The following is a 24,444-nucleotide window of genomic DNA, read 5'->3' as shown; positions in this document are numbered from 1 at the left end:
TGCGACCGCTTCGTTGCCGGAACTGCGCGTGCTGTTGGCGCCCAGCTGCTCTGCGGCGCACACTAACATCACTGGGACAGTGTAACCAATCTCCGGCGGATCTGGCCGGACTCCTAAAGTGAGCTCTGAAGATCCAAGGGCGGCCCGAGCGTTCCGAGTTGCTCTGGAGACGTTTTTCCGTACAACAACATGGCGGCGCCCGTCAACTCTTAGAAAAGGAGATTCCCCTTCGCCCCCCCGAAAGGGCGGTCTTTTATGGCCACTGTTTAGGTGGGTGCTGTTTTCATGATTAGAGTCTAGGAAGGCGGCGTGCACTTTTCTGACAAGGAAAGCGGTGAGGTAGGAGGTAGTGGTTGCTGAATGTGGGTGCAGTGGGGTCCAAGGATGGCGCTGGCGCTGCTGCCGCCAGAATTCGGGCTCCGGATTTGACTGCTTTCAAGGTCTCACGGTCTTCTAGTGGTGGCTGGCCTGCGAGAAGCAAGGAAGAATCCGAGTAGTGGGGGTTCGCAAGGGGATGGATGTGAAGCAGAGAATCAGAAGGGGTGCACTAAGCACTGTAGATTGCTAAAATAGGATTTCCCTGCTTCTCCTAGTTTGAACCCAGAGACAGGCACTGCCCAATACTTGGAGTGGGTGTGGGTGGGAGAGGAGCTCAGAGCTTCAGAAAGTCTGGATACTTGGGTCTTGTAACAGTTGTGCCTTTAACTAGGGTTGTAATTTTTGGGCAAGTCGCCTTTTTTCTCTGAGTTTCAGTTTTCCCGTCTAAATTTCTAGCTTTCACTAGCCTTTGCAGAGCCTCCTCACCTTACTTGGTAACTATGAAGGTGCAGAGGTGGGGTGGGGGGACCAAGGATCACTCTGGATCATCGTTACCAATAGCAGCAGTTCGCATTTACCTGAGCAATTGACTTTGCGTCAGACACTGTGCACCGCACTTGATGTGAATCATCTCATTTAATTCCCTAAACTGCCCTCTGAGAGATGTGATAAAAAATGACTTTGAGGCTCATTGAGATCAAACAGCGTGGCCATGGTCATGTTGCTAATACATGATCTGTAGAAAGAACAAGCTATTTTCCCTCTACTTTCAAACTAGCAATCAACACAAAAGACCTCTGTGACCTCTGGTCACTTAGAAGTATGTGAGGGATTTCTCCCACACAACAAGCAGTCAAGCAATTCTCTGGATTCTGCAGCAGCAGACACCAGCTAGGTGTTTCTAATTTAATTCTGACACTGTCTACCTTGAGATAGTGTCAGTTATCACAGCATCATTGTAAAGCATGATTTATTAAATCATTGGCCTTTGGTGATCAACTCAACCTTCAGCTCCTCTTTTCTCTCTGGAGGAGAATTACAGCTAGAATTTAATTCTTCTAATGTGCTGTTAAAATTGCATTTGGCCAGGCATGGTGGCTCATGCCTGTAGTGTCAGCTATTTGAGAGGCTGAGGCAGAAGGATCACTTGAGACCAGGAGTTTGAGGCTGCAGTGAGCTATGATTGTGCCATTGCACTCCAGCCTGGGTAACAGGGCAGGAGCCTGTCTCAAAAAGGGGAAATAATTGCATTTGTTTTGACTAGATCAATCTTTTCTTGTTACCTTATTACTCCATTAGTAGTAGTGATTAAGTAGAACAATGAAACTGGAGAATGGACTGACTTACTATGGAAAATTTGAAAAAACAAGGACTGACCTGCTAACAACTCCCCCTGAAATTCTGTGACCCTCTCTAGATAGGTTTATCTCATTAAAAAGGGTGAATTCTCATAGGTAATTTAGTATTCTTTGCTTTGACAGGACACTTTCAGCTTTTAAGGATTCAGTGACTTCCTTACTTGGAGGATGTGGACTTAGTGGCTACATCCAAGGACCAAAGCAAGAAGTTGTCAAGAGCCTAGGAAAACAGGAGGATCAAATTGGGATTCCAGAAATCAGATCAGGTTTTAACTCTGGCCAAGTTGGCTGAAAATTGGAATGATCAACTCTGAAATTAAAAGGAGTTGATATTAAAATGTTGTAATTTTTCTTAGAACTTCCGTATATATTGACATATGTGTGTTAAATTCTCTTCAGTGTACATGTAAGGTTTATATATTTGCACATCAGATTTATCTTTGTGTATGGAATATATGTTTATTAAAATTCAGGACATTTAAGATTCTGATCTGGAAGGCTGGGTTTTACTTCTAGTCCCTAATTCCCAGAGGCTTTTTTAAAGCAAAAGAATGTCTGTGGTACACCAGCTGTCACCTGGGTGGTTACTGGATCATCTTTCTTTTATTAACAAGATAAACTATCAATTTCACCAGCATGATGAGCCTTGTTGCAGGAAAAATGAGCCCACTTCTGTCCACTCTGATTCTTTTCAAGTGGATTCTATATCCTCTTTTGGAGCCCGTGCTACCTTTGTTTCTTCTGACTTTACCACTAAGACAAAGAATGATGACTCAGAAAATTATGAAACATTTATGCAAAAACATGTTTTTCGGCCTGAACTGTTTGATGTCACCAAACCTCATATAACTCCAGCTGTTCACAAAGAATGCCAGCAAAGCAATGAAAAGGAAGATCTAATGAATGGTGTTAAAAAAGAAATCTCCGATTCTATTATTGGAAAGGTAGAAAGTTTTAAGAAATAATTATTTTTCTATAAAAAACATAAATGAGATTTATCATTTCAATATCACAACTATCTTGTGATTTATTAGGTATAAAGAAGAATCAATAAAACATAAGAAGGCTTTAGCATATACAGAATAACTTTTACCTTTTTCCTAATATACTACCATTTTTAGAATATCAAATTGCATAGTATTTAAAAAATAAGCAAAGTTGGCCCTGGAGTGAATGTACTATAAATTAAAGAAAATAAATCCATATAGCAAAAAAATCTTTTCAGCTTAGGCATTTGTAGTAATTAAATTTACACCTGTTGTTGCTAAAAAAAAAAGTTTCTCTATAAAATTTCTAAGTAGTAAGTGTTTTTTTGGAGATTTTTAGAGAACTAACCCTTGGAGATAGCTCACATAATAAAAGCTTGGAAGAATGGTGATTTTTTGAAAAGTTTCTAATGAGAAAAATAGAAAGCTACTATACAAAATGTATATGTTTATAAAGCATATATACTTGTACCTATACATTGGTGCAATCTTTTAGTAAAGTTTTGAGAATGCCATACAGAATCAAATTAATTATGCTTTGGTACTTTTTGTGTCTTTTTGGAGTTTAGAGTTGATTATACAAAGTCCACTTCAGATAGATTATATCAGCATTTTCTTTGTTAGTGATAGGATTAATGTTCATTACTCACCCAACAAATGTTGAGCTCTTTCTATGTGCTATTGTACATAGAGTGGTGAAACAAGGTAATCACAGTCTTTGCCCTTGTGGATCTTATAATTGAATAGAGTAGAAAGATATTAAATAAAAAAGCATGTTGAGCATTAGAACAAGGAAAGTAGTAAAAATAATTTATTACATTGTTATAGGTACCCAAAGTAGAACTTTTAATATTCTTGTGATTTTTTTTTCTTGTACATATCTTTTTTGCCCTTTCAACAAATATTTATTGGTTATCTGTTATGTGGCAGGCAGAGAAAAGAAAATATATAGTGTTGTCTGATATCTCAGTAAAATAGTATATAGGTAATACATCAAAAATAATTCAGACAAATAAGCCTTTGTAAAGGAACTTTGCAGTATACAGAATATGGCCATTCATTTTAACATTTAATCTCTTAGGTAAATTTCTTATTTTAATATGGAAAAATATAAGTGAACATATGTAATAAATGTTACCATGACAAAACTTACCTTATTGCTGATATGCTGAAGCAAATTATACAATTAGGCTAATCTTCAGTACATTTATTTATTCAGCCAACAAATATTTAATGTTAGCCTGCTAGGACTTTGACACTGTGTAAGCACTGGGGTTTCGGGAATAAAAAGTACAAAGTCCTTTCTCTATATTGCACAGTCTTACATGTTCTTTTCTAGGGAGTTGTTTTATATAGAACAGTGTTAATATATAAGATTTGTACCTAACCCTCAGATTAATCATAAAGAGCTTTAAAAGGACATTAGAATTTCTTTTGATGGCAGCACATGGATCCTTCCTTTTCTCAGCAATGAATTTGAGAGTAATTATAGCATACATGTGAACTGAGAGATGTCACTATGACTGTTCATGCAGTATCACAGTGTCCTTATATTCCATGTGTGCCGGTGCTACACCTTATCATGTAGAACTAGTTCTTATTAATAACAGATAAAGCCGAGATGAACTTTCATCACCCATTTTTTTTTTTTTTTTACTTTGGGAATGCTTGTCTTATTAGTCCATACCCTTTGCTTTGATTTGGACCTCAATAGATAATTATCACCTCTTAAAGACTGAGATATACAATATGGATAATGTGATTTTTAAAAAGTAATGTATTTCAAAATATCAATATTTTGATAGTGACATAACTTTTCCCCTGTAATTTATTTACCCTTTAGAAGCGTAAAAGATGTGTTGTTTTCAATCAAGGTGAATTGGATGCTATGGAATACCATACAAAGGTAGGTGTAAAATCATTGATCACAATGAAAGATTAATGTGACATGGTAAATAGAAAATAAATAGACAATAAGTATAAATAAAGATGTTCTTTAAAATCAAGCAGTCATTTTGGTTAGGATTAGAATTTAATAGTGATTTATTATTACTTTTATAGTAATGAACAGTTTAAATCAGTTTTTGTTGAAACAATTTATACTATTAGTTGAAATATTTAACATAAGTAAACTTATATTGGTTAAGTTTAGATGCTTTAGAAATTATAAAAGCCTATTGTCCATAGGTAAAATAATATATTAAGATAATGGCAGAAAACATGAGTAATATGAAGGAAATATTTATAGAACATAGAGATAAATGAGATCTAAGGGTTAAAGAAATGACAGGAAACAGAGGGTACACAAATATTTTAAGCTTAACTCTATGGAGTACCTTTGATTGAAACAGGAAATTTGGGTTTGGAATTTGGCTTAGGAGGGATGATAATTTCAGTTTTGGACACATTGAATTATTCTGATGGTAGGACACTGGATTCCTTTCTTTTTTTTTATTGTGGTAGAATATACCTAATATAAATGTTCCATTTTAATCATTTTTAGGTATACAGTTCTGGTATTAAGTACATTCGTGATGTTGTACTGTCATCACCACTGCCCATTTCTAGCAATTTTTTATCATCCCAAACAGAAACTCTACCCATTAAACACTAACTCCCCATTCCCCCTTACTCTTCCTCCTTGTAGCCACTATTCTACTTTCTGTCTATGAAGTTGCCTATTCTAGGTACCTCATATAAGAGAAATCATAAGATATTTATCCTTTTGTGTCTGGCTTATTTTACTTAGTTTAATGTCTTCAAGGTTCATCCATGTTGTAGCATATATCAGAATTTTCTTCCTTTTTAGAACTGAAAAATATAACACTGTATATAAATACCACATTGTGTTTATCCATTTGTTTATGGACAATAGGGTTGTTTTCACTTTTTAGCTATTGGGAATAATGCTCCTCATGCATTATAGTTTTCTTTTTCTTTTGAGACAGAGTCTTACTTTGTTGCCTGGGCTAGAGTGCCATGGCCTTAGCCTAGCTCACTGCAACCTCAAACTCCTGGGCTCAAGTGATCCTCCTGTCTCAGCCTCCCAAGTAGCTGGGACTACAGGCATGCGCCACCTTGCTCGGCTAGTTTATATATATAATTTTTTTTTTTTAGTTGTCCAGCTAATTTCTTTCTATTTTTTTGGTAGAGACAGGGTCTCACTCTTGCTCAGGCTGGTCTTGAACTTCCGAGCTCAAATGATCTGCCCACCTCAGCCTCCCAGAGTATATAGGCGTGAGCCACCACACTTGGCCTACAGTTTTCTTCTCTAGAAGCTTGAGTTGATCTTTTTTAAATAGCTTCATGTCTCTTCTTAACATATTCATTTTTTTCTTTATGTTTTTGAACATATGAATATTCATATAAATATGGTATAATAAGTGCCTTAATATCCTTTTCTACATTTTTTTCCCTAATATTTTTAAATGGGCTGCAAGTAAACCTACCCAAACTTTTCTACTAGTAGTATCATCTGTGTCATTCCCGTGTTTTTCTATTGTGTGATTTTTCCTTTTATGATGTATTCTATTTTTCTGCTTCTTTACATTCCTGGTAATTTTAAATTTTTTGTAAGTTATTTCAATTTTAACTTTTTGAGTACTGGATATTTTCACATACCTTTAAATATTTTTGAGCTCTGTTCTCAGAAAAAGTTCCTTGGACACTGGTTGATCCTTTTGACATTTTCTGTAAGCTTAGGACCAGAGTAGACTTTGGTCTAGAGCTATTATTTTCCCCACTACTGAGGCAATACCCTTCTGAGTAGTCTACCTGATGCCCTGTGAATTCTGAGGTTTTCTATTTTGGCTGGTGGGAGCACTTACTATTCTCAGCCCTGTGTGAGCCCTGGTGTTGTTTCCTCTGGTCATTTCATCTGGTTCTTTCCTTGACCTTGGTAGTTTCATCACATGCATGTAGTGATCACTACTTAGCTGGAGACTTGAGCGGACCCTCTGCAGTTCTCAAGAGCTCTCGGTGCCCTCTCCTCTCTGGCACTGTGCCCTGCAAACTCTCGCTGCCTTAGCCTTTCCAGGCTCCCAGCTCCATCTCCTTAACTCAGACTGTTCGACTCTGCATGTGTCTCCTTCCCTATGCTGCTCCCTGGCAACTTTCTCAAGGCAGTAAGCTGGAACAATCCTTTGTTTCTCCTATTTAGGGACCACTGGTTTTTTTTGCTGTATGACATCTAAAATCTGAAAACCTTTTTTAAAAAACATACTTTGTATATTTTTTACAATTTCAGTTGAAAGGATTAATCTGATCCCTGGTACTCTGTCTTGTCCAGGAGTGGAACTTGGCTTTTATTATTATAATTATTATAGCTTTATTTTTGTAAAACTTTGTTTACATGTTAATTTTACAGTTACTTTTTTTCTTTTTTATAATTCAAGCTATATTATATGAAATAAAAGGTATATTTATTTTAAAATTAGATCACTAGAAAAGTCTAAGATTAAATGTTGTAATTTAAACTTAATTCTCTTAATAGATTAGAAATTTCATTTTCTTTTAGAGACATTCAGATTATCGAATTCATTTTATAAATTTTTTAAGGTTATATTTCCTTATATGTATTGTTTGGTTACTTATTGTTTTTTCCCCTAAGTACAGCATATGACTTTCAATGGTTATTTACTTGTCAGTGAATTTGTGAGGTTTGTTTTTTTTTTTTTTTTTTTTTTTTTTTTGAGACAGAGTCTCGCTTTGTTGTCCAGGCTAGAGTGAGTGCCGTGGCGTCAGCCTAGCTCACAGCAACCTCAAACTCCTGGGCTCCAGTGATCCTTCTGCCTCAGCCTCCCGAGTAGCTGGGACTACAGGCATGCGCCACCATGCCCGGCTAATTTTATATATATATATCAGTTGGCCAATTAATTTCTTTCTATTTATAGTAGAGACGGGGTCTCGCTCTTGCTCAGGCTGGTTTTGAACTCCTGACCTTGAGCAATCCGCCCGCCTCGGCCTCCCAAGAGCTAGGATTACAGGCGTGAGCCACAGCGCCCGGCCTGTGAGGTTTGTTTTATTCATCAATTAGGAAACATCAGTTCAAAGGTATACTTGCACATTCTTATCCATTCATTGTAGTACAAATTATTTTACTGTAAACATCAAAAATGTTGATTTTAATCTATAAATTCAAGTACTCAAAGCATAGTATTTAGAAATGGTTTAGAAAATGATTTTAATTCTTTAGAAAATGATTTTAATGTCAGTGTTCTTCTAATGTACTCTGAAAAAATTCTCTTACAGATCAGGGAGCTGATTTTGGATGGATCTTTACAATTAATCCAAGAAGGTCTCAAAAGTGGTTTTCTTTATCCACTTTCTGAAAAACAGGACAAGTGCAGTAAGCCTATTACTTTACCACTTGATACCTGCAATTTGTCAGAATTATGTGAAATGGCAAAGCACTTGCCTTCTAAGAATGAAATGGAACTTCAGACATTACAATTGACGGAAGATGATACGTCTGTTACAGAGCAGGATTTATTTTCACGGGTTGTTGAAAACAACTCTAGTTTTACAAAAATGATTACTTTAATGGGACAGAAATACCTGCTGCCACCAAAAAGCAGTTTTCTTTTGTCTGACATTTCTTGTATGCAACCACTTCTGAACTGTAAGTAATTATTGTGTTTATTGTTAGAAAAATATAACTTTTCTACATCCTCCAAAGTTAGGGGCTAGTCTGAATTTTGAATAAGGGTCAACATTTATGAAAATGGGTAGATACTTTTCCCAGTGTTATTTTTCCTTTAAGTTCAATTTTAAAGTGCTGACTTTTGCTTTTTTAAAAAAATTTGAATTCTTATGAATAAAGAACAAACTAGTTCCTAAGAGAGCAAATACAGTTACTTTTCTATACTTAGGAATTCAGTATACAGTTGTATTTAACTAAAGGACTTTATTTAACTTTTCATGGAAAAGTACAATAGAAACACTTCAGTTATGAATATCAATTCCCAAATCATTTCCTAGCCTTTTAGGTTATGTTTTAAGCTAATGTTCCAAGAGTTCATTGTCTAGAATTTTTTATAAGATTTTTCTGTATAAAGCCAAAAAATTTAGATACTGAAATCCACAATCACACAGACCAGTATTTGAATTTAGATTCTGAAGCTTATTTAACTGTGAGTCTTTGGGCTATTTGCATTACAAAATTGAGCCTTAGTTTCCTAATCTATAAAATGAATAAATACCTACTTTTCCTAATCTATAAAATAATTGTCTATTAATGCTTCTGGGGGTCATTTTGAGGATTAAATGATATAATCTCTATCAGATTCTTAGCTCAGTAATTTATAAGGTTTTCATAAATTATAACTATTATAATAACCTAAAGGATGTGGTAGGGAAGAGGTAAATTGATCAAATTGAATGTAATCTGCTATTTATTGTTATTTGGACATTTTATAGCAAAATATTAAGTTACTGAGCAACTCCAACCTAGCTGCGTAATGAAAGCTTCTTTTAATTGCCATCAAGCCATCTTACACATGAATGGTTATCCATGTTGCAGTGTCATAAATTCTTTAAGTAAATGACAGAATAACAAATTAATGAGAAAACTGTGCTATGCATGAACATTTTTTTCTATTCTTTTTGATCTTTGTTACTCTAATAGTTTAAAAGGTGTCACCGCCGAATTTTAATTTGTATTCTTTTGATTACTTATGGGATTGTACACTTATAAAAACATACCTATGTTTATAAAAGAGGGAGAAGGGAGAGCTCTTCTTTACAGTTAAATTCCAGTTAATAAAGGTGAATGGAATGTTGGAACTAGAAAATTTCTATTTGATGAACACTGTAGTAATATTTGGATATCAAAATAGTGGATGAAAAGATGATATATAGGATATTTTCACCGTCTTAGAGTATCTCCCCATGAGATGCTTGTTAATTACAAGGGAAAAACTGGAGAAACTTGTCAGACAACTTTTTAACCAAGTGATGTCAGTCTCTAACTAGTAATGAGACTTTTAGACATCCTGTACCTCCTGATATGTTCCTCTGATAGGACATGGCAGGCAATACTTTGATGGTACTCTTGCCAAAAATAAATAACCTAAATTCAAATCACAAGGAAATACCAAACCCAAATTGAGGGACATTCTATAAAATAATGGGCTAATAATAGGTTTTAAAAGTGTCAAAATCACAGAAGACAAAGAAAGACTGAAGAACTTACCCAGATTGGAGGAGATTTAGGAGAGATTGCACCTAAATGTGATGTGTGATCCTAGTTTTGATCCTGAATCAGAAAGAAGGACATTCGTAGATAATTGGGGAAGTTTTATTATGGTCAATATATCAGTTATAAGATTGAAATTCTTTTTTTTTTTTTTGAGACAGAGTCTCACTCTGTTGCCCGGGCTAGAGTGCCCAGGCCACAGTGAGTGCCGTGGTGTCAGCCTACCTCACAGCAACCTCAAACTCCTGGGCTCAAGCAATCTTTCTGCCTCAGCCTCCCGAGTAGCTGGGACTATAGGCATGCACCACCATGCCTGGCTAATGTTTTCTATATATTTTTAGTTGGCCAATTAATTTCTTTCTATTTTTAGTAGAGACAGCGTCTTGCTCTTGCTCAGGCTGGTTTTGAACTCTTGACCTGGAGCAATCCACCCGCCTCGGCCTCCCAGAGTGCTAGGATTACAGGTGCGAGCCACCATGCCCGGTCTAGACTGAAATTCTTTAAAAATAAAAAGTTTTAAAAAATGACCTAAGTTTGATAGGATCATATTAATTAAGACTGACATGGAATTTACAAATCATATGTCCAGCCTAGTGAGCTATAGTCATCTGCAGGTAGCCTATGTTAAAATTCTATAAATTTCTAAATTATAAGGAAAATTTCTAATATTTTTAGATATATTATTCTATTTAAATAAATGATAGAAATCCTTTTGTTTTATTCAATTATATTTGTGTCTGTAGTGAAAGCACTTCAGTTTTTAAGACTGTGTTTAGTTTTTACAGTGATTATATACAGAAGGTATTTTCTGAAATTGTGTCTTTGTTTTTAGGTAGGAAAACATTTGATGTAATTGTGATAGATCCACCATGGCAGAATAAATCAGTTAAAAGAAGTAACAGGTGAGTAGAAATGAATTATCTATTAGAAGTGCTTTCTAAAAAGTATAGTCTTTGTACATTGTAGTTTAATGTACTATTGGCATTACTTTGTGATACAGGTTAGCCGAAACCACAAAAATGCTTTAAATAGTTTTTAAATTTTAATTTCCTTAACTAGATAAGTCTCTTGAACTGGAACTATGTATAAGCATAAGAATATCAAGAGTAATATTAATTGCCTGAATCAGTTCAGAGTTGTTTCTGTAACATCAAAGTATAACATTTTTGCTACCTTTGATATCAAATTCTAAAATCTTAGAGTGATTAGTTCAATTAATTACTAAGATGATATTTCCTTTAAATAGTTTAAAAAATTTTTTCCTTCTAGTTCTGAAGAGTGTCCTCAGTTCCATTTCCTTTCTTCAATTTTCTAGACTGAATAATTCCTATTTCCTTGACTTAAACTTCATATGAAATTTCTTCCTCTCCACAGTCATCCTCAGCTTCCTCATACTTCTTGTTTATGGGCTGTGTCAATAGGATTTGTTTCTTTTGAAGTTGCAAGAATCATACATAGAATTGATGTACCTGTTCTCTCTCTCTCTCTCTCTTGATATCTATATATAGTTTTTTTCTAAATTACTTGAATACAAGTTAATTAAGAGAAAGGGTAAGTTACTCTTAAATATTTAAGTGTGTATTTCCTAAAAACAAAGATATTGTCTCACATAATCAAAATGTAATTATCAAAATAGGTAATCAACACTGATAAAATACTCTTATTGATACAGTGCTATTACCTACAGACCTTATTTAGGTTTCACCAATTGTCCCAGAAATGTCTTTTGTAGAAAATAAAATCATTTGATTATGAGAAATAGTCTACTAGAAGAGCACTGGTCCAGAAGGCAGGAACCTTGAGTGCTTGAAATCTGAATTCTTTTACTCATTTATTTGTTTAAGAAATATTTATTCATTATTCCTGACATCAAGCAGTTGTTATGTATTAGAGCTAGACTTCAATGTTTGTTGCATTTGGCCACTGGAAGGTTATTTACATTTTTCAGAGCAGGTATAGTTGTAGAAGTCTCACTGGAGTCAACTGAGGAATAAGATAAAAGGAGAGAAAGTAGAAAGATTAAGTGCATGCCAGTTCTTAACTTCGTTGTAGATGGAAGGAGACCAGATTGAGGGAATTTCTCCCTTCTTTTCCCTTCTCTCTTTTCCTCTCCCCTTCCCTTCTCTTCCTTTACCTCTCTTTTTTTTTCCTCCCTCTTCTCCCACTCTCCTTCCCTCTTTTCTTTTATTTCTTCTTTTCAAATGGGATAGTATAAGCATATTTATAGGTTGATGGTAAAGAGCTGCTAGAGAGGTTGAACATACAGAGGGAAGGGAATAATTGGCATTACAAGATAGTAGTATATGGAAGTAAGAGAATACACCTGTAGGGGTGAGCTTTAATAGGTGAAGTCATGCCATTTCCTTTAAGAGAAAGTGTGTGGAAATAGGTAACTACAGGTATATAAAGGAAGGGAGAGAGGGTTGAATTGTTGAAGGAATCTGGTGGCGTTTAGTTTTACTGATGTTTGAAAAGTTAACTTCATTTGCCAAGAGTGATTTTGGGCAAGGGACCGAAAAATGGTGAGGATTTGTAGTACTTGATCAAGGATAAGTAAAATAATTGATGAGTAGTTTTGAAAGCCTGAGAATGGATTTAATAAACTTTCAGTGACCCAATTCTTTTGTTCTGCATTTTCTCCATCTGATTTCCCCATATGAAGACATTGAATTAAATTGTGATATTGATTTAAGATTGGAGGTTTGCAAGAACTGTGATGCTGAAGGGTAAAGGGGGATGGGAGTTGAGGGGTGCTCTTGAGAAGACAGTGAAGTGTTTGGTAGTCTATGGGGAAGAGGAATAAATGTGATCAGGAAGAAACTGATAGACTCAGGAAAGTGGAGGGATGGGGCTCTGTCTGCTTTGATAAGGTCAAAAACCAGGTGAGGCATAATAGGTTATGGCCAGAGATTGATGTTTGTGGTTTCAGAGAGGGAGCAAATGTGAGTGATGACACAGACAGGTTATGGCTTTAAAGTGGATCGTTGAAGTGGTACGAACACGGTTGTAATTGTTTAGGTGAATAGTTGAGGTACGCACATTATATAGATTGTGTTTTGAAGGTGGAGACAGGGTCTAGCTCTGTTGCCTGGGCTAGAGCACAGTGGTGTCATCATAGGTTACTGCAGCCTCAAACTCCTGGGCTCAAGTGATCTTCCTGCCTCAGCAATATTTGCTTGCTTTGAATGGGAGAAAAACATATTGTAAACAGTAAAATTCCTGAAATGTAATGCATTTGGAAGTGATTAAAAAAAATACAGCCTGCTGATTTTATAGTAGTAAAAGAAAAATGAAGTTATTTCTGACTTGTGTGTAATAATGTGTCCACTGAGTGTCACTGTGGCTTCATATTTAGCTACACACATGCCTGACTATAGGAGCTTTGTATTTGTGGTGAATGTTATACAGGTCTTCTCCCTGCTTATTTTTAAGTGAATTTTGCTCATATTTTTTTCTGTTTATTTTTAGGTACAGTTATTTATCACCACTGCAAATAAAGCAAATACCCATTCCTAAACTGGCTGCTCCAAACTGTCTTATTGTTACTTGGGTGACCAACAGACAGAAGCACCTACGTTTTATAAAAGAAGACCTTTATCCTTCTTGGTCTGTGGAGATAGTTGCTGAATGGCACTGGGTAAAAGTAAGTTCAGAAGTTAGCTTATTTGTTAATATAGCATGACATATAAGTCACATAAAGGTAGCATCTACTTTTTAATGCTCAACATGCCACCGCTCTACTACTTCAACATGAGCGAATCCAAACTTTTGCTTTGCTGCTAGACACTTTTATCTTCTTATTCTCAAGGCTTTTTACCTGTTTTTTTTTTGTGTGTGTGTGTATCTTTTTGTAGTAGGGTCCCAAACTGCTGGCCTTGGGAAATAAGTCAGGGAGATATCAGGATGAAATTTTAAAAAGCTCTGCTGTCTGTTGTTTAAAAAACAACAAACAAAAACTTTTGTGATTCTATTCAAATTACTGAACATAGAAATAGTCTCACCTTTTGTCTTCTTCCCCACTATATACCACAATTTCAGTGACCCTTTGTGACTTCTTTCCTTCTTTTTCTTGTTTTGCTGGGGATGAGGGCAGAGAATAGCGAAGTAACCCATTTTAGAGCAGTGGGAAGATGCCAGAACCAAAACCCTTTTATGTTCTAAATCTTAACTTCGGTCCTAAATGCCTTCTATGCTGCTGGGCCTAGTTTTGTAAGAAATGATCCCAACTCTAGGGTTGGTTGAATGATCTTTAATACCTCTGTATGTTATAAGAATACAAAAAAATACAGAAAAATAAGGTATCTGTTCTGAGTTCATTTGGCTTCCTTTTAAAGATACATTGTCTATTTAGATGAATTCTACAAAAGCCCTCTTGAATTCTAAAAAGATAAACCAGGCTATCATTTTGGTACTTAATATTTACATAGCTGGCACATTCATTTTAGACACAGTAGAGTATGGTCTTTGTGTATACTTTTTAGTCTCCTGGAATATTTTCTAAAAGCTGTGTACAGTAGTCCCCCTTATCCATGGGGGGTACATTCCAAGATCCCCTGTGGATACCTGATGCTGCATCTACAGGATATAGATGCATCTATAATTATAGGATAGTACCAAAGTACCAAACCACCAAACCCTGTATATACTATGTTTTTTCCTATACAGATATACCTTTGAGAAAGTTTAATTTATTACTTAGGCACAGAAGGGATTAGCAGCAATAACTAATAATAAAATAGAACAATTATAACAATATACTATAGTGAAAGTTATGTGAATGTAGTTTCACTCTCCTTTAAAATATCTTATTGTACTGTACTCACCAATTTTCAGACCATGGTCTACCGTGGATAACTGACACTACAGAAAGTAAAACTGTGGATAAGGAAGGAAATACTGTATATCATTTATTTTTACCTATTTTATGAGACTTGACAAACACATATTTAGATATATCTTCATTTTCATGATATACTTTGGTTTTAGCTTTGGTTGATTTGTTATAGGGCCATGGCAGGAATATAACCCATTCCATCTTACCTATTATGGTAGTTCTTTTACAGTCAGAGACTGGGGCCAAAGAAGATGTTACCTTCTGAAATCAAAACCAGTAAAATGTTAATGCATAAAAACTAAGACTATTCATCTTAGTAATCAGTTCTAAGAGAGATGGTATGATAAGACAGTTTAAAACAACAATATATTAAATGAAGCATTTATTATGTAATTACGTACATTGTTATAACAGGAAGAGTAATATGCATGGCATATAAAGGCTATGCAAAGAATAAGAATTTGCTGGTATTTTTACAGCGCTGTATGTAAGAGATGCTGTGTCTGATTGGCCCTAGAGGAGATAAAAGGACTTTCTGATTACTGATTTGGTTGTTTAGGAGCATTGGTATAGGGTAAAGTTTCCATAGATACTAGATATGCGTATTTTGACAGTGAAAATATATATCCCCATGGTAAATTAATGAAGTGATGTTATAAATTATGTTTTGGGTTTGATTAGCTTAAATGAGTCTTTGAGAGTATGGGCATCCCAGGGTGAAATGATATAATAAAATTGAATTTCTGAATTTATTAAATATGTTAAGTGCTAGTCTCTGTACTAGGTATTGTCTATCTTACCAACCACCCAGCTTCTTTCCTTATTAACTTTAGCTTTGATGGTATTTAATGGTATAATTTCCTATAACGAAAGGAAAGTGCATTTTTATGATCTATTAATACTTAGTTATGTTGCTAATAATCAGTAAATGTCATTTGAATGAATTAATAAATTCATTACTGTTGACGTGGTTACCAGGACTAAATTTTAATGAAAAGTAGAGATTGTATATGTGTAAGATGAAATAGTTATATTTGAAATATTTATATAATGTATTTTTTAAGCTCTTATGGAAACATTGTGCAATATGGTAGCCACATGTGACTCTTCAGCACTTTAAGTGTTGCTAGCCCAAATTGAGATGTGCTGTTAAGTATAAAGTACACATTGGACTTCAGACAGAGTACAAAAGAAAGAATGTAACATGTCTCAATAACTTTTTTGAATTTATTACATATTGAAATTATAGTATTTTGGATATGTTAGATTAAATTAAATTTATAATTAAAGTTAATTTCATTGCATTCTTTTTCCTTTTTTTTAATGATTCTACTAGAAAATTTAAAATTACATGTGTGGCTCACATTATATTTTTATTGGATAGCACTAGCCTGGGGGTTTAATTTCTTTTTTTGTGTGTGTGGAAACTGTACAGTGATGGGGAAAAATAACCCTTTTTTGTTGGCTCCTTCCTATCAGATCACCAATTCAGGAGAGTTTGTGTTCCCATTAGATTCTCCACACAAAAAGCCTTATGAAGGTCTTATATTGGGGAGAGTTCAAGAAAAAACTGCTTTACCATTAAGGTAGGAAAGGTGATTTTTCAAAATTGTATAAATATATTAATTTTAGACTTTTAAAAATCATTCGCATAATAATTATTGATTTCCCTTAATTTTTATAATTTTGAAAATCTGAAAGTGGCCCAGAGCAGAAAATAATGAATAGTATGGTATATGAAATTTTATATTATCTTTTGTTTTATCTAGTGTGTAATTGTCATTATTATAAAAGAGCAAATGATAGGAAATGTCTCAATATTTAAACTGTTGATTTCCTTCATTGATTCTATTCTTAAATTTGCTTTAAAATCAGATACAATTTGAAGGAGAAAAAAATCAATGTACCTGTACCATATATTTTAATATAAAAAGTTATGTTTTAAAATGTGGTTTACCTTCTTGTTCTGTTTTAAATAGGAATGCAGATATAAAAGTGCTCCCCATTCCAGACCACAAATTAATTGTCAGTGTGCCCTGTATTCTTCACTCACATAAGCCACCGCTTGCTGGTATGTTTTTATAAAATAGAATAGTTATCACTTTTGTCAAAATTGAAAAAGGATTGAGTTTAGTATTTGAATGGTCTACAGATTTGGAAATTGAATCAGATGTGTGTTGTTTTAATTCATGCTCTAAAATTTTATAGTAGAATTTATAGAGAATTTATGAAATAGAAAATGGATTGGTTTTATGTTACCCCAGCTTTTCCTGTTACACCATTTTGCAGATTTCCCTTATTGTCGGTTGCTTCCCCATTACTAGCCTTGCAGAATGAATGCTTTTGGGGCATCTGAGAGTGTAGTTCAGCTAGGGGCTTTAGTTTACTACTAGAGCAGTAAATCTCTTGCTTGTTCTAAAACCAGGAGCTCAGAATAGTAGTCAGAGAAATGGTTAGAATTCCCTTGTTATTTGGTAGAGGTAAAGGGAATTCTTATGTTTTTTAAGAGGTAGTGTTGTTTTTCTGAAACATTGAAAGGTGATTGCTGCAGCCTACAATTCTCACCAGTTTTAATGCCTTAGCATAACATTTATCATTCAATGAAACTAAGCAGCAAGGGATAGTGGAGAATTGGCTTTGGAAATTGACTAATGTGAGTTTGAATCCCAAGTTACTTGAATCTTTTTCTACCTCAAAGTCCTCATTTAAAGAAGGAATAATGATATTTAATCTTCAAGAGTTGTGAAAATTAGTTATATTTAAAATTCTGTAGCATGTAGTAGCAGTTTAGTAAATGCTAAAGTTTTCAAATCACAGTTTAAAAACATGGGAATGTAAGTGCTTCAGAATTTGATATTCAAAGTTAACTTTTCAAAGAATTTCTTTAGGAATACATATTTTACTAATTTGGTAATTCCTGCTTTTTTAAGAAAAAAAGAACACCAAAACTCCTTCAAGCTGCCACTCAGAGAAACTATAGACAGCTTATGTTATTTTGCAGAATATGGGATAGTTCATGAGCTAAGATATATAGGAAAGTGAACACAAATTCCTAAGAGAATTTTTATTTCTAGCATTCAGGTTTTCTGTTATCTTAATTGCTTATGCAGAAGGGTCTTTATAGTATTGCTTCATTTGAGAAATGTACAGTTTCTCAAGTGTATACCTTATGATTTGTTCTTTGACTTAGAGGAATTCTCAGTCAGTAATCTTTACATTTCATAACCTTTACACTTTGGACTGACATAGACTTTAATGCATCAACATATGACTTAAATGAAAAGTGAGATTGCACTGTTGTTTGAGGAAAAAAATTATGTTTAGCACTAGTTATACCTGATTGTATATGTATTACTCTTATTTGAATTTTCTTTATCATTTGGTAAGTAACAAAGCTAAATTTAGTGTCTGTCTCAGGCCTTATTTTAATTAAAAAATCGAAAAGCTAAGACCTTAAACTTTTCATTCTCAAATGATAGTTAACTATTTATAAATCACTTTTAAATAGAATAAAATTATGTTTAAAGATTAGTCTCAGGAGAAAGGGTTTAAAATAGTGAGTAAAAATTAGTCTTGCTGTAAAGTGTTACAGTGGGTATCTTTGACATGCAGTTCTGCAACATTCCCAGTAGAGAGCAGCACAGATACATTTTTAGGACTGACAACGTTTAAAAACAAAAGTTAGATTTTGGGGGAAAAGTCTGAATGACTCTATAATCCTTATGTTTTGGTTAAGTAGTGATAGGAAATATTTGTAATACTTTATTTTTGAGTTCATGTTACTATGTATATTTTGGATATAGAGCAATGCCAATGAAAGCCATCAGAAAGCAGATTTCTGTGGTATATTATACTTTGAAGTCATAACTTTAGGGATCCTATATATATAAGGATATATAGGACATTAAAAAAACAAATTGTGTTCTTAAACACAAATGTTTAAGAAAATTTACATTTAAATGTTCTTACACTGGGATGGACACGCTTGAAGCTCTGACTCAAGGGGGGAGGGGTGCATGGGCAGTATACGTAACCTTAACATTTGTACCCCCATAATATGCTGAAATAAAATAAATAAAAAATAAATAAAAACTAAATGTTCTCAAACTGTTTTATGCAAATCCATAAAATGAAATTTTTCCCTTTTGCATCTAGAAACACCCAGATCTTTTCTTTTAAAATTTTAGTTTAATGTTATTTCTTTTGCAAAATGTTAAAAAAGAGACCACATTGGTAGCATATTCCATTTAAAAATGGTACATTTACTTTATTTAAGTTTGAAAATTTTGTAATGTAGATTGAAAGATAAGCCATCAATAGCTATGGTTTATAACCTAACATTATAAATGTATATTAAGTTCAAAAGTAGGAAAATTATGAAATAAAAGTATTTGAATCAAGATTTTGGCTTTAATATTTTACCTTAGAGGAATTTTCACTCCTTACTGCTTTACTACTACTCGTTTCTATCTGAGGAATGAAATATATTTGAGGAGATTCCATGCACTGATGTGTGGGCCCTTTCTCCCCTGCTCCCACCCCATGCTTCCAGAGCAAAAGGGGGATGACTGGCTGTGCATAGATAGAGTCTTCTCCATTGGTTAAAGTGTGTTTTACTTGCTCCAGATGCCTATGTGACTCTCTAAGTATATGTATGTCATACTCATGTTTAAATTTATGCATTTATTTTTAAGTTGATATTTAAAATTCATAAGACTATTACATTTCCATTAATTTGCCTTTATTTCTTTTGCCTTATTTTTAAGTAAAACAAATATAGTTAACATTATAAAAACACTACTTGATTTCTAGCCTTTTTTTAACTAGAAAGAAAAAGAACTATGCAAAAATGTATTACATTGAGAAGCAAGGATGGCAGTAAATGGGTTTAGATTGTATGCATTTTTCTGCTCCATCCAAGAACCTGGCCATCTTTTTCTATTAGATTGTGAACTCTTATAGAACAGGGATATTTTGGTTCCTTGGTTAAGTACCGTAGCACTGATTATAGTGGGTGGTCAGAGTAGTAAACAATTTTGAATGGCTGACTCCACTTTAAAGTTCCAAAATAGGGTTGCTAACATCGTGTACCAAAAAACTGAACAAACTAAGCAAAAACAAACAAAGCCTTATTTCAGTATAACCTTAGACCACATTACAAGTGAACTGAGACTGGTTCATGGGGAGAAAATGGAAAAGTGATATAGGGTTATTGTCTTCTAAGACTCTGGGGAAATCTATCTCTTTCAAGTTTAGTAGTAGTTAATTTATATACTTATGAAAGGACTAGAAATCTTCATGCCAGCATCTGCTAGAAGCTGTCAAGGCCCACATTTGAGTTCAGTTGAATTATAGACAATGGAAACTTTGAATTCTTCTTTGATTTTTTGCTAAAGAGGACCAGTGCTTTCAGACAAATGCAATATTTTGCTATGAGAGCAGTTGAAGAACATGATGAAACCTAAAATGTTTGATATGTTGCCTTTTAAATCTTATCTATATGAAGTATTCCTAAGGAACCCTTATTATTACTAAAGGAACTTTGATAGATTTCTTCCAAGCTCAATCTTACATAGCAATTATGAACTGTATTTTACCTTTTCTAGTGACGTTTCTTCTTTGAATTCTTATTTTCATATCCAGTTCTTATTTATGTATGTGGTTAGTATAGCTAACCAGCAACATGATCAATGTTAAATTGATTTAAATATTTATCATCTAGCTGAGCATGTGCTTTAAAGAAAAAAGTATATGGTATTCTTTTCTTTCTTTTAAAGGTATAAATCACAGCTGTTTAGCCAATATGTACATGAGATACCTTTCCCCAACAAATAATTTTTAATAATTATTAATATATTGAAGAATATAAGGAATATTTAACTATGGAATTGGTGAAATTTTAGGTAAAGAAGAATCTATAATTTTTTTTTTTTTAAGAGAAAGGATCCTGCTGTGTCACCCAGGCTGGAGTGCAGTGGCCCAATCATAGCTCATTGCAGCCTCCAACTCCAGGGTTCCAGAGATTCTCCCACCTCAACCTCCCCAATAGCTGGGACTATAGGACTGTGCCACCACTCCTGGCTAATTTTTAAATATTTTGTATAGAGATGGGAGTCTCGCTATGTTGCCTAGGCTGGTCTAGAACTCTTGGCCTCAAGCAGTCCTCCTGCCTCAGCGTCCCAAAGTGCTAGGATTACAAGCATGAGCCAACTGTGCCCAGCCAGGATCTATAATTTGAACATGAAGAAATCTTAGTACTACCAACTACTAAGAGAGCTATAGTTATCTGTTAGTTATTTTTTCTGAATATTTCTATCTATTCTTCATTACAACTCTTTTACTAAAGTGTGTGTTGCAAAGAGACATATTTTATCTTAGTTTTTTAAATGGGTTGTCTTTGTATTTCTTTAGAGTTCTTTTTCATGAATGGATTATATTTATTAAAAAATGAATTAAGTTAGTACTCAGGAGATATGTCAGCAATATTAGAAAACTGAAAAGTCACCTAGGTGGGTGTTAAAGTCCTCATTCCTCATCTACAAACAAAAACCAATAAATCAGGACTACTGAAAATTCTGATGGTATTGTTCCCAATCCCAAGGGCCATTATTTCAAATGGTTTTCTAATGATAAATGTTAAAGCTTGTGATGAAATCCTTGAAATGAATTTGCTGTCTTTTGTTTTTTTAAAATGAAACATTCTTTCTTTTCTGCTCTTAACTGTTAAAAGGAAATTGATTCCTTTCTTAATAATAATTTTTGTTGTCTTTTTTGGACAGAGGTTCTAAAAGACTACGTCAAGCCAGATGGGGAGTGTTTGGAATTGTTTGCTCGAAATTTACAGCCAGGTTGGACTAGTTGGGGCAATGAAGTTCTCAAATTTCAGCATGTGGATTATTTTGTTGCTCTGGAGTCTGGAAACTGTTAATATTATCCTAATTAAAGTGGTGGCTTCCTCAGTGTTTCCTCACCCCTTTTCCCTTCATTCTTACTCATTTTTCCTTTTATTACCAACCAGTATGCTCAGAGATGTAAACAGGAGTTGGTTTTTCAGTGAAGCGTCCAGAAGTGACTAGCCTTCACGTAATTTTGAGATGAATTTTACTTTAGTTTCACCAATATTCTATATTATTCTAGACTCTCTACAAATAAAGAGGTAAACAGAAAGATGGCAAGACTAGGCTACTGAAAAAGTTCAGAAAGTATACCCTGTGGACCAGACGTCATAATCCTGCCTATCGATGTGTTTTCTTTGGCCCATATTGTGGTACAAAAAAATTTGAACCATCATTCTAAAATATTGGGAAATTTTACATAAAAGTCCAGATTTTTGCTTCTCTTTAAACACCAGAAGCTCTGGCTCCACTGAGGCCTGTGTTCTTTCCTGGCCTCAGTCTGCAGGACCTTGTTGTGGTGGCTCACGTGGGAAGAGCCACGTGCTCTCCAGTTTACCACAGTACCACTGCCTCCATGCTGCTTACTTGCAAGATCGACTTGTAGATATGACACACATTTGCAACCTCTTGTGCACTGTTACATTCTGGAAAAAGCATTCAGAGGCCTACCAAGTACTGCATTAGTACTCTATTAGTATTGGTACTAAGTTTATGTGACATTTTTGGAGGGTCTTAAATTGCATTCATGGTCACTTTTCAAGCACTTCTTAGTTTTGCTTGCTTTTCTAGAAGAAAATTAAAAGATATTTCTTATAAAAATGTCAGAAAGTAAACCCTGTTTATGATTGTGAAAAAAATATTTATATTTACAGATTTTCTACAAATAAATATTTGTTTACCAAATAAAATGCTTTGACTGAAATGATTCTTTGAAAAGCATGCTGATTTATTTATTATGTATTACCTTTTAAAAAATTGAAGTATAATTTTCACATAATAAAATTCTCCAATTTTCAGTGTAAAGTTTGGTGAGTTTTGAAAACATACATATAATTGTCTATCTACCATTATGATCATGATATAGAACATTTCGTTCACCCCCAAAACATCTCATGTGTACCTGTGAAATCAATCCCCTCCTCTCATTTGTGACCCTGGCCAGCAGTGATTTGGTTTCTATCATTAGTTTTGCTTTTCTAGAATTTCATATAAATGCAATCATGTAATTTGTAATCTATTGTGTCTAACTGCTTTCACTTACCATTTTGAGAAAAGTATTTATACTATTTACAGATTATCTACAAATATTTATCTATTGAGTAAAATGTTACGCTGAAAAGAGTTTTTGGCAAGCTTGCCAATGTATTTACTGATTTTTGTCAAAGAAAAATATGTTATTTTATTTTTTTTTTTAATTTATTTACCAAATCACTCAACTGGAAAAAATATGTTATTTTGAAAGTTTGTTCATCCTTTGAGTGTATATGGTATCAGAGGCTTATTCTAACTTGTTATTTAAAAGGAAAAAAAGGTATTAAACTTGAAGCAAACTTTTCACAATTTCATTTTGAAATTCTTTTGAGCTCTTTATGGTATTTATAGTATATATAGTTTGTGGAAACATTTTATCCTTGCCAAGTTTTTGGACATTTGCATCATAAATACTGGTGCTATTTTCTCTAAAGAGAGAATTTTTATTCAGTGAGTCTGGTATTCAAGTAGCAGGAGTTCTAGTCCTCTCTCTGCTCTTAAGTTGTACAATCCCTGATCCTTGTTTGTAACACAAGTTTAATAATTGGGCGCTTTTTTGAACAAACGATGATTCTACAACATAACAGTAACATCCCTTGTGAGAACAAAAATGAAGGAGTATGGCCATTGAATCTTGACTTTATTACCACTCAGTTTTAGCCAGGTGACCTGATGAACTTACATATTATAAGGTGTTTTCAGAGGTTTCTGTTACCTCTATAACTTGTAAGAATTTTGTGTGTTTTTTCCTATTATATTCTCTTTACAGGTTTAAGGTCTTTTTTTATTTTTTTTATTTTGGCATATTATGGGGGTACAGATTTTAAGGTTTCAATAAATGCCCATTTCCCCCCCTCCCCCCAAAAGTCTGAGTCTCCATCATGACCATCTTAAGGTCTTTAGTATTGAGAGTAATGCTTGAGCAAAGGGATGGAGCTAACATTTGCTGAGTATTATGTGTTACTCTGTGCTATGCTTTTTACATATTTTATTGCATTAAACCGTTACACAGTCCTGGGAGATAGATACCATCTTCATTTAATAATTGATTAATTGAAAAAACTGAAGCTAAGGAAGCAATTTTGCCCATAAACAGAGTAAGAATTGAAACTAGGTTTAACATGCAGTTTCCTGACTCCAAACACTGAGGAAATGACTAAGGATTTCTAAAGTGATATCATTACACTCTAGCCTGTCCCCTCTAGCGCTAGAGTTGTTTGATTTGGACTTACTCAGATGCCGTGGGATGATAGTGGACATCCTGGACAGCCCATACGTATTCATAAAAGGCCTCCCTGTCATTTTGCCACCACATGGTTAACTGCTGACACCACTCAAGAAACTTTGGGGGAAGGACAGGCACGGTGGCTCACGCCTGTAATCCTAGCTCTCTGGGAGACCAAGACGGGTGGATTGCTCGAGGTCAGGAGTTCGAAACCAGCCTGAGCAAGAGCGAGACCCCGTCTCTACTATAAATAGAATACTATAAATAGAAAGAAATTAATTGGCCAACTAATATATATATAGAGAAAATTAGCCAAGCGTGGTGGCGCATGCCTGTAGTCCCAGCTACTCGGGAGGCTGAGGCAGGAGGATTGCTTGAGCC

General features: G+C 34.3%; 1 protein-coding gene across 1 annotated transcript; it reads left to right on the top strand.

Annotated features, from left to right (window-relative positions):
• Positions 1-31: 31 nt before the first annotated feature.
• METTL4 (methyltransferase 4, N6-adenosine) lies at positions 32-21,661 on the top strand. Its single transcript, XM_012746260.3, has 9 exons — positions 32-270; positions 1,800-2,620; positions 4,506-4,568; positions 7,913-8,282; positions 10,690-10,759; positions 13,326-13,500; positions 16,171-16,277; positions 16,671-16,762; positions 21,471-21,661. Exons 2-9 carry the CDS (start codon positions 2,228-2,230, stop codon positions 21,617-21,619), a joined length of 1,419 nt encoding a protein of 472 aa, XP_012601714.2. The 5' UTR covers positions 32-270; positions 1,800-2,227; the 3' UTR covers positions 21,620-21,661.
• The last annotated feature ends 2,783 nt before the right edge of the window (positions 21,662-24,444 follow it).

Source organism: Microcebus murinus, chromosome 17, assembly GCF_040939455.1.
Source record: "Microcebus murinus isolate Inina chromosome 17, M.murinus_Inina_mat1.0, whole genome shotgun sequence".
NCBI lineage: Eukaryota > Metazoa > Chordata > Mammalia > Primates > Cheirogaleidae > Microcebus > Microcebus murinus.
Note: the sequence above shows the minus strand (reverse complement) of the source record. Positions and strands in the feature narration are given on the sequence as shown.